The 11,184-nt window shown below is 45.6% G+C and overlaps 1 protein-coding gene across 2 annotated transcripts in view; it reads left to right on the forward strand.

The window, feature by feature from the left end:
* The first annotated feature begins 1,749 nt into the window (after positions 1-1,749).
* Positions 1,750-11,184, forward strand: part of Mon1a (MON1 homolog A, secretory trafficking associated) — a 13,545-nt gene continuing 4,110 nt past the window's right edge. The window contains exons 1-2 of one of the 2 annotated variants that reach the window (XM_005347871.2): positions 1,750-2,007; positions 10,542-10,681. In XM_005347871.2, the coding sequence (XP_005347928.1) occupies positions 10,555-10,681 (127 nt within the window). In that variant the 5' untranslated portion in view covers positions 1,750-2,007; positions 10,542-10,554. The remainder of the gene's footprint in view (positions 2,008-10,541; positions 10,682-11,184) is intronic. The other variant, XM_013346648.2, reaches the window with a different exon arrangement.

Consider the following 11,184-nt stretch of genomic DNA (forward strand, 5'->3'; position numbering starts at 1 on the left):
CAATCCCCATCATCACACAAAGAAAAATCTTGCCTTAGACTCCTTTGTAATGAGTAGTTCTCTGTCCTGCCAGCAGCTCCCAAATAATGACATGGAGTACGAAATTAGTGAAAATTTAATTATAAAAGCGTGTCCTGCAGCATAGGCTTTTTCTAATTAGCTCTTACATTTAAATAAACCCATTTATTTTAATCTATATTCTATCACATGCTATTACCTCTCTTCCATCTTTTTTTTTTCTGAGACAGGGTTTCTCTGTAGTTTTGGAGCCTGTTCTGGAACTAGCTCTTGTAGAACAGGCTGGCCTTGAACTCACAGAGATCTGCCTGCCTCTGCCTCCTGAGTGCTGGGATTAAAGGCGTGCGCCACCACTGCCCAGCTCTCTTCCATCTTGTACCTTCTGTTTCCTCTGGCATCTCTCTCTGAGCCTGGGTTCCTCCTTCTTTCTCTCTCTCCACCTGGAAGTTCGGCCTATTTTCCCTGCCTAGCTATTGGCCATTTAACTTCTTATTAAACCAATCACAGTGGCAGATCTTTACATAGTGTAATCAAATATCTCGAAACACTTCTGCAATGAAGTAATATGAAATGAAGTATATATAACAAAACTGTATAAATTTTTTTTGACTCAAGGTAGGGAACCTGGAACACTGGGCTCAGGAAGAGGGAAAATCCTGAAAGACCTGTGGAGAGTTGGAGAAGTTCCACTCCAATCTAAGGGAATGAAGTCTCACATGGGAACTTGCCAGGTTCTAATCACCCTGTGCAAAGCTGTCTCCAGTAAAAGATCACAGCTTTGTCACCACGTCAGTCATACATATGCCGGTATCATGGAGACAGGCTCCGAATGGCACGAAAAAAAAAAACAAAAACAAAAACAAAAAAACACCCAGGGACACTGATCTCCCCAACTTCCTGATGTGACCGACTGAGACTCAGGGGACCGACAACCTGAGGGTGCTTGTCCACAGCAAGGAAGGGTCAGGGTTTCTGACTTCTGTTCTTCACCCAGAACGATCGGGATAGTTAACCATAAAGCTGAAGTGAAAAAATATGAAATACACTATTGTCATGCCCTGATTTTGCTTCTTTAAACTGTTCTCCAAACAAAAGTAAGGACTGCTGGGAAAACTTGTTTTCTTGTTTTGTTCCTTTGTGCCTAGAAAATTACAAGCAGTGGTTCCTTACCCTTAGAAATCACCCGGGAGCTGTAACATATACAACCGATGCTTCGTTCCCCACATTCATCCAATTAAGATCTCTAGGGACGGTGTCCGGGCATTAACGCTTTTCAAAAGCACCCCAGGTCAGTCTAAGCGAAGCGTTGAGAACTGCGCCTTCTAGATTCTTATACTAATATACCTCAGAAATATACCTGGGTAAGCAACAGTTTTTTTAAAGCAACAATTCGTGCGCCTTTTCGATATGTCTACATCCATCAGTGTGACTGGGTTACATTTATCCAATTTATCCAATTTCCTAAAATCACATTTTCCTCCTACGATCAGTCAGGAGACACCAAGGTCCTTTATCGTCCCTTGAAGCAAACCTCTAGGGCACTTTGGGGGAGGAGTAGGGAGCCGGCCTCTAAGACACGGAAGAAGGCGGTGCCAGGTGAGGCAACCCGGGACCTGGGTCAGACCCCGCCTCTGGCTCTGCCGAGCTCCTGAGCCCGGAACCGCTCCCGCAGTGTTTAGGCTGTGGAGAGCTACGGACTACATTTCCCACAATGCACTGAGGGGCGGGCTGGGACTGGCCAAGCGGCTGGAACCGGGCCTCCGCCACCACAGGCCGGTGAAAGCTGTCTTCCTGCGCCGGTGACCGGTTAAGGGTGAGCAGGAGAGATCGGTTCATCGGCTGTGGCCATGTCTGTATCCTCCAGGGGCGGTAGCCCCACGAAGTTGCACTCTCAGGCCAGGCACGGCTGGACACTCATATCCCCCCAGGGGTCTGGCAGAGGGCAGTGAGTGGCACCCTCCTTAGGTCCTGTGTTCCCCCAAGAAACAGGTGAGTTCGACTGCCAACCCACGTGGCCTGGGAGCGGCGAGAGGCGGGCAAGCTGTCATCTTTAGAGGGAGGGGCTTGAAAACTGGGGGGTCCCGGCCATCTACTGCACCGATAGGAGTATTGCGTCTCTTTGGGGTCCGTCAGCCAGCTGGCCCCAACTGGGCAATATGAATGATGAGGCGAGAACTCATTCTTTGGCTGGAAGGGCAATGTCCCATAGGCAGCAGTAGCTGGGTAAGACACCAACCCCCAATTCGGACGTATTTGGCCCTTAGAGGTCTCTTAAATAGCGACTGAGAGGTGGAGTGAGCAAGGCAGCTCATGGAAGGGTCGCAATCTTGCGACTTCGTTCTCAAGGGTGTCCTTTCTCAGATAAAGAGGCTGCCCTTACACTAGGGGAGTTTGCTTGGGAAATGTGAGCAGCCTTTGTCAGGAAGAGGAGTGGCCTCCAGAGGTGACCAGGATCAGGCTAGGCTCAGTGTAAAGTAGGCGTCCTGCCCAAACACCCACAGCACAGCCTCAACTGGCCCCTTCTGTCAAACATTCGGCTTCACCCTCCCCGGTGGACGAAACGGTCAAGGCCAAAGGCGTAGCCCTGTCAGAATGGGGAGGAGAATCAAGGTGGTTAGGAGCCAGTAAGAAGGGGCTTTTGCAAGACCCTCCCCTCTCAGGAGCCCTCTGAGGGAGGGACAACACCAGTTCATTCGGTGGCGTCACTCACAGGCTACTGGGAGCTTCTAGGAAAAGTTGCATGCCCTGCGGACATTTAGAGGAGCTGCCTAAAAAGTGTTCCTGTGGAGATTTCTGGAGCTTCATGCCTAACTGCTTCAGGCCCAGTTTTCCAGGAGCGTCAGCTGCAAAAGTTAAAGCTCCAGTGGAGGTGAGAGGTGGGCTTGACCTGATCCACTCTACCTTCCTGCCTGAGAGGGTGGGGATCCAGAAAGCTGTTTGCTTCACCAGGCCCGACCTCTGAGAGGATAAAGATGCTGTGTGATCTCACATGGCAGAGGAACTGATGTGAGAAAAGCTCTAGACAGCTGACCCTGATCCCTTCCCCAGGCAGGTACCAGGCTGGGTATACTCAGAAACACTGGGCTCCTTACTGGAAGCACAAAAGGCATACTGACAGAGTGAAGCTGGTGTAGAACTTGTTTGGATCTTTAAACCAGAAGTACAAGACCACAAAGAGGGGAATTATGCAGACCCAGGAGGTAAACTTGGAAGAGCCAGAGATCAGCCAGTTTACTTGGTACTCTGAGGCTGAGGTGCATGCATGACTCTTTGACCTGACATTGGGGTGGGGGTTGTGGGGAAGCCTTCAAACTGGAGTTCACCTGGCTTCCTAAGGTCATCCATCAGGTCCTGGCTTACTGAGCAAATTCCCAAATTCATTTGAAGGACAGAGACCACCGGATCTGGCAGTCTGAATGCTAAGAATGACCACAATGTGCTAATAACAGCAACTGAATATATGATATGCCTACTCTATATAGCCAGATCACGTGTATTATCTCATTTAGTCTTACCACCCCATAAATCAGAGGCAGCTGTTTGAAGGATATCTCCATTCCATAGCTTGCTTGTTTTAATTAATTAATTAATTAATTAATTCAGGCAGGATTGCTCGGTGTAACAATAACTCTGGCTGTCCTGGAACTTGCTCTGTAGACCAGACTGGCTTCGAATTCACAGAGATCTGCCTGCCTCTGCCTTCCAAGTGCTGGGATTAAAGGCGTGTACCACCACTGTCTGGCTTCCATTCCATACCATTTTATAAGTGAGAAAACAAACTGAGACCAGTAAAACCAGTCCCTCTAACTACGAAGCTGTTTTTCCTGAAGACTTGATTACTTTCAAAGACAAGCTGTCTCTATAAGACAGCTTGCCTGATCCCAGGTACCTGTAAAGCTAGTGTTTGTTACAGACCTTTCTTTTTTTTTTCTTCCGTATCCTGTAGTTTATTTCCTTTTGTAGGTGGAAATGTTTTTTATTTATTTATTTATTAAAGATTTCTGTCTCCTCCCCGCTGTCACAGACCTTTCATTTTCTTTCTCTGCCAAAGATATTTATTCATTAGATGTTGGTTTAATTCCCTGCATGTCTCGTGTGTAGCAGGCCTCATGGAGGGTGGCCTTCAATCTAAAAAAAAAATCAGAGTGAAGAGGTTTATTGTGGGAAAGGCCTCTCTGGTAAGGTGCTTCAGCAACAAGCTGAAGTGAGGGAGTGAGTCATGGACTAGCCTAGAAAGGGCTATAAAGGAAGCCAGGTGAGGATAGAGTAAGGGCAAAGGTTACGTGAAGAGGTGTTCAGGATAAGCTGAGCTGATGTAGCAAAGGGGTGGGAAGAAGGGGCAGAAAAGCTTGGAGAAATAAGGGGAAGGGCCTTGTGCCTTCAGGAGGAAGCTGATTTTCTTGCTAAGTGAGGCGAAGGTATTGCAGACCTGTGAGCAGAGGAACAACGTCACCTGACCTGTTCCCAGAGGCTCACCTTGAATGCCAGGGCAGAGTGGTGGGACACATCAGGACTGGTAAGGAGGTTGTGGCAATAATTTGCTAGAGAGATAATGGTGGCTTGGACCGATCAGATAATCATGGAATTGATAAGAAATGGTCGCCTATTGAGCCCAGTGTGGTGGCTCACACCTTTATTCCCAGCACTCAGGAGGCAGAAATTGGTGGATCTCTGGGTTCAAGGCCAGCCTGGTTTACAGAATGAGTTCCGAGAAGGCTGGGACTGCACAGAGAAACCCTATCTTGAAAAAAAAAGAAAAAGAAATGATCAACTATTAGCTACAAGCATTTATCACTTAACATTCATAAGTTATTCTGTGAAAGGAACCATTTTTGTCTTGCTGTCTTCCTCCCACTATTATTTACTCATTTTTAATATTTTAATTTAATTTCAATTTAATTTTATTTTATTTGTTTATGTGGAGGAGGGGAGTTGTGCATGTGAGTGTAGTACCCTAAGAGGCCAGAAGAGGGCATTGGAGCCACTGGAGCTGGAGTAGAAGCAGTTGTCTACTGCCTAACCCGGATGCTGGGAATCAAGCCCAAGCATTCTCCAAGAGACGTATATGCTCTGATCTAAACTGCTGAGCCATCTCTCAGACCCCACTTACTATGTTTTTGAGACATATATCCCAGGTTGACTTCAAACTCATATAGTTAAGGAAATTAACTTGTGATCCTCTTGCCTCCACCTCCCAAGAGTTGAAATTACAGGTGTGTCACTACACCTGTTTATTTAAAGATTTAGCTTTTATTCATGGATATGAATGTGTATACATATGTGTGTATGGGCGCCTGAGGCCAAAAGAGAGCATTGGGTCTCCTAGGAGCTGGTTGTTGTTAGCTCTGTAGACCAGGCTGGTCTCGAACTCACAGAGATCCACCTGCCTCTGCCTCCCGAGTGCTGGGATTAAAGGCGTGCACCACCACCACCTGGCTTGGTTTTTTTGAGACAAGGTTTCTCTGGGTAGCCTTGGCTATCCTCCTCTACTCTGCAGACCAGGCTGGCCTCGAATTCAGACATCCGCCTGTTTCTGCCTCCCAAGTGCTGAGTTAAAGGCATGTACCCCCACCACCCATCTTGCCCAGCTTTTTTTTTTTTCTTTTTCTTTTCTTTTTTCTTTTTTTTTTTTTTTTTACAGAGGATTCAACTCTGGTTCTTAAGCTTAACTGGCAAGTGCTTTAGCAACTGGGCTCTCTCCCCAGTCCCATACATGGTTTTATACAGTGCAGGACTCAAACCCAGAGCTTTATGCATTATAGGCAGGCATTCTATCAACGAAGTTATATCCCTAAGCCCTAATTTGGGTTTTTTTTTAAATATTTATTTATTTATTATGTATACAATATTCTTTCTGCGTGAATGCCAGAAGAGGGCACCAGATCTCATTACAGATGGTTGTGAGCCACCATGTGGTTGCTGGGAATTGAACTCAGGACCTTTGGAAGAGCAGGCAATGCTCTTAACCACTGAGCCATCTCTCCAGCCCCCCTAGTTTGGGTTTTATTGAGACACTGTAGCTAGACTGGCCTTGGATTCACTCTAGTTCTGGATGCCCACAAACTCATGACTGACGGTGACACTCTTTTCTCGACCCTTTGAAGTGCTGGGATTACAGACATGTACCACAACAACAGCCTCTGCCTACATTATATTTTATTTTTTTCCCTGCCCCTTATTTTAATTTTTTAAGATAGATATCCCAAGCTGCTGCCTCTACTTCTGAAGCACTAGGATTGGAAGTGAATGTCACTATGCAGAGCTTTTTTAATGCAGAGATGAAGATTGAACTAAGTAACAGCCTCATCCCTTGTCTGTCTTTGAGATAAGGTCTCACTCACAGACTAGCCCCAATCATTCATCAACCTTCTGGCATTAGCCTATGAAGTTTTGGGATTATAGGCCCTGAGCCACAGTGCTCAGTTTTGTGTTAAAAGACTAAACTCACTATGTATCCTCTTGTGTCTGCCTCCACAGCACTGGGATCACAAGTGGCCCTAAACCCAGCATCTTCACATTGGTTCTGGGCATGGGATTCATGTCTTCTTGTTTGCAAGGCAAGCACTTCATGGACTGAGTCATCCTCATATCTCTGTAAATGTTTGCCACTTGTGTGCACACCCTGTGGAGGCCAGAAGAGGACATCTGCTTCTTGGAGTGGAGGTTATAGGCAGTTGTAGGCCTGGGAACCAAACTTGGGTCTTCTAGAACAGCAGTAAATATTTTTAACTGTTGAGCCAACTTCCAACCACCCTTCCATCTTTTTGTCTTTTGGGTGTTTTTTGTTTGTTTGTTTGTTTGTTTTGAGACAAGGTCTCACTTAGATAAGACAGAACTTGCTTGCTTTGTACCTTTTCAAGTGCTAGAATTTTGGGTGTGTGCCACCACACCTAGCAAGGAACATCCTTTTTTTTTTTTTTTAATTCATTTTTCAAGACAGGGTTTCTCTGTAGCTTTTGGAGCCCGACCTGGAACTAGCTCTTATAGACCAGGCTGGCCTCGAACTAGGATTAAAGGCATGCACCACCACTGCCAATCTAAGGAACATCCTTTAAAGAGAGGATAAATTGGGATCTTGGTTTTGGACGCATAAGCTTAAGATGGCAAACTAAACAGTTATGTGTGTATGCCGGTAAATAAAAGGAAGATTGAGGCTAGAAATAAAAGTCATATCCATTAACGTGTAGAAGTAATTTATAACTATGAAACCAAAAAAAGATCACAGAGGCCCTGAATGAAGACAGAAGAGAAGCAAGGACTGAACTCTGGGCCCCTCCAATTGGAACTGTAAAAAGGCTCAGATGAGTAGTCCACGAAATAATGGGTTTTCTGTCCATGAATAATAGGTTTCTCCACCAAGGCAATGCGGTAAGCCAGATCAAGCCGAATTGAAAAAGTAAAATAGCAGGTTTATTTAAGCAAAGCAACTCTCAGGTGAGTTCTCCAGTCCCAGAGATTGAGGCCAGAGAAGTCGTGCATCTGAACTGAAGCAGGGAGGTTATATAGCCTGTAGTTGAGGGGTGATGACGTGTCCACCACAGCTGGGTTTATGCCCAAGTATGGTCAAAAGCTGACCACTTTAGGCAGGTACGTGGGCTGCTGGCAACTTCAGGGGTGGAACTGCTGAGGCCGCCAGGAATGCAGAATAGACTTTTTGGTGCCTTCCCTTTATTGGACATAGTGTGAGAGGGCAGGGTTTGGAGAGAGACGGGATGGGGCTTTCCAGATCAAGCTGGGGTGAAATGGAGGTTGCAGCAAAACCACCAGAAGGGGAACTAAGGAAAGAGAGTGGTATACTAGAAGCCAAGAGTGGAAAGTGCTTTAGGAAAGAAAAGTAAGCCAAGATATGCCAGGACTTGGGAGAAGAGACATTATTACTTAGTGAACCTCAGGAAAGCAGAGCAGCCTTAGCCATAAAGTGAGACATGGTCCAAAAAAATAAAAAAGATAGGCTAAGGGATGGAAGAGGGGGAGGGAGAATCAGGATATATCAGGAGTTGATTTGGAGAGTCATTGGTAGAATAATATCTGGATGTAACAGATTCCAGAGAGAAGAGATCTGGAGATGCTGTGGCAGAAATCTAACTGCTTAGCAGTTGTCTGTGGAACTCTCTGCATTTCCCAGCCCCCTCAGCTTTGACACTAATCCTAGACAGCTTTGACTCTGAAGTATTAAGAGCTTATACATAATCTCCTGGCTACGGATTCCCATGCCACAGCATGTCTAAGGCCGTGTTCTGATGCTGGTAGAATGGGTCATGGCTTGGAAGGAAGCTACTCAGAATTATTTCCAGACAGGAGCTGGAGGGATAGCTCAGTGATTGAGTGTTTTCTCAAAACTGTGAGGAATGGAGTTGAAATTCAGCATACATATAACAAGCCTCACAAATAACCTGCAACCCCAAATCTACAAAGTGAGTTCCAGAACAGCCAGGGCTACACAGAGAAACCCTGCCTCAAAAAACAAAAACAACAACAACAAAAAAAAATACAAACAAAAAAATCCTGTTGATCAATTCAAATTTTTTTTTCAGACAGGGACCCTCTATGTAGCTCTGGAAATCCTGGAACTCACTACATCATAGACCAGACTGGCCAGAGAGATCCTCCTGCCTCTGCCTCCAGGTGCTGGGATAAAGATGTGCAATACCACATCCAACCCTTTTTTTTTTTTAAGACAGTGTCTCTTTTTGTAACTCTGGCTGGCCTGGATCTTGTCTCTGTAGTTCAAGCTGACCTCAAACTCATAGAGATCTACCTGCCTTTGCAGTCCTGGTGCTTCAATCAAAGGCATGCAGCCCGTCCATGGTAAATTCAGTTTTTCATGGGGAAATTTGTGGTAGAACGTGGAGTGAAAGCAGCATTATAGAAGTGTTTTAATTTCTATATCAAGTTCTCCCCTCCTGTAGTAACACCAGACAAACTCTCAGCCTCAGTTCTTAGCTCATATAAGTTAATCTACTCTGAATTAGATAAATTAACCCACATACACTTTGTAGCATTCTAACTGTACTTTAACTTTTTTGAGACAGGGTTTCACTATGTATTTCAGGCTGAACCAAAACTTTGAACAATCCTTCTGCTTCAACCTTCCAAGTACTGGAACTGCTATTGTACAAATACTGGTGGTTGTCCCGACAGTGTTACTTCCTTCTGGTCCTCTTCCTTTGTGTATCTTATTTGTGCTGGGAATGGAACCCAGATCCTCTGCAAAAACGAGTGTTCTTAACTACTGAACCATCTCTCTAGCTTCTAAATAATTTTTTTTGTTTGTTGTTTTTAGTTTTCTGAGACAGAGTTTCTCTGTGTAACTGCTCTGGCTGTTCTGGAATTCACTCTGTAGACCAGGCTGACCTCAAATTCACAGAGATCCACCTACCTTTGGCTCCTGAGTGTTGGGATTAAGGGTGTGCACCACCACACCTGACTCTAAATAAGTAATTTTAAATGTAGGTTAAAGCCGGGCGATGGTGGCGCACACCTTTAATCCCAGCACTCGGGAGGCAGAGGCAGGCGGATCTCTGTGAGTTCGAGACCAGCCTGGTCTACAGAGCTAGTTCCAGGACAGGCTCCAAAGCCACAGAGAAACCCTGTCTCGAAAAAACAAAAAAAAAAAAAAAAATTAAAAATTAAAAAAAATGTAGGTTAAAATGAATGTTTTTAAACTGATGTTGTGGTGCATGCCTTTAATCCCAGCACCCAGGAAGCAAAGACACGTGGATCTCTGTGAGTTCGAGGCCAGCCTGATCTACAGAGTGAGTTCCAGGACAGCCAAGGCTGCACAGTGAAACCCTTAAAAACAAACAAAAAGTAAAAGAGCAAATAATTATAGCAGCTAACAGTGTCAGCGTGTCTAAGATTGAACGGTGGGGAGAATGAGTGAGGTTTCCCCACACTTTCCTGTGTTTCCATGCTTTCTGTGATGAATGTGTCTTTTGTAATCAGAAGAGGAACATGATGGCTGAGTACAGTTCAGTGGTAAAGTGTCTACCCACTATGTACAAGGCCCTGGGTTCAATTTCCAGAAAAGGAGAGAGAAGATGGGATGGAGAGGGAGAGAAACAGGTTTTAGTTTTTAAAACAAGGATTTACTATGTTGCTGCAGCCAGCAATTCTCTGGGCAATTCTCCGGACTCTGCCTCCTGAGTCCTGGGATTAGAGGTACATTCATTTTCACATCTAGAAAAAAACCTTAAAACTTCATTTTTTTTTTTATTTATTAGTTTTTCAAGACAGACCTGGCTGCCCTGCCCTGGAACTCACTTTGTAGCCGAGGCTGGCCTTGAACTCACAGAGACCCACCTGCCTCTACCTCCCAAGTGCTAGGATTAAAGGCGTGAGCCACTACCACCTGGCTAAAACTTAATTTTTTTGTGAGAGAAAACCCAGAAGTCATTTCCCAGGGATTTGACTTAGGAGGTCCTGGTAAGAAACTTAGCACTATTGATTACACCAGTGGCTACCAGCACTTCACTTCTTTCCCTCCGTGATGCATTGTTTGTTTGTTTGTTTTTACCTCATAGGACAGCCCCAAAGATGGCTGCTGACATGCAGAGGAAAAGAAGCAGTGAATGCCCTGATGGCACATTGGCTCCTTCTGATGGCCAAAGTGTGGAGAGAGCCGAGAGCCCCACGCCAGGACTGACCCAGGGAACCGAGCCAGGTATGGATAGAGCACGCAGTCCACAGCCACGCCTCCAGGGGGAGGTAGGGCTCACAGCACTCTTGTGAACTCACCGTGTGTTTGCTCATCCACTGGGTGTTTGCTGCATGCTGGGAATCCTGCAGAGAGCAGGGCTGTTTCCATCTTACCTTTCTTGCCATTTGCACTAGACAACTGTGAGGACCTGTCTCTTATGAGAAAAATAAGGAAAAGGTCTCTATTTAAAACATCGTTTTCTTTTTCTTTTCTGTAGACCAGGCTAGCCTCAAACACAGAGATCCGCCTGCCTCTGCCTGAGTACTGGGATTAAAGGTGCGTGCCACCATTGCCAGGCTAAAATGTCTTTTAATAAAAATTCAAACTGGAGTGGGCTCAGAGGTTAAGAGGTTAAGAGCATTGCCTGCTCTTCCAAAGGTCCTAAGTTCAATTCCCAGCAACCACATGGTGGCTCACAACCATCTGTAATGGGGTCTGGTGCCCTCTTCTGGCCTGCAGGCATACAC

Source organism: Microtus ochrogaster, chromosome 5 (assembly GCF_000317375.1).
Source record: "Microtus ochrogaster isolate Prairie Vole_2 chromosome 5, MicOch1.0, whole genome shotgun sequence".
Classification (NCBI taxonomy): Eukaryota; Metazoa; Chordata; class Mammalia; order Rodentia; family Cricetidae; genus Microtus; species Microtus ochrogaster.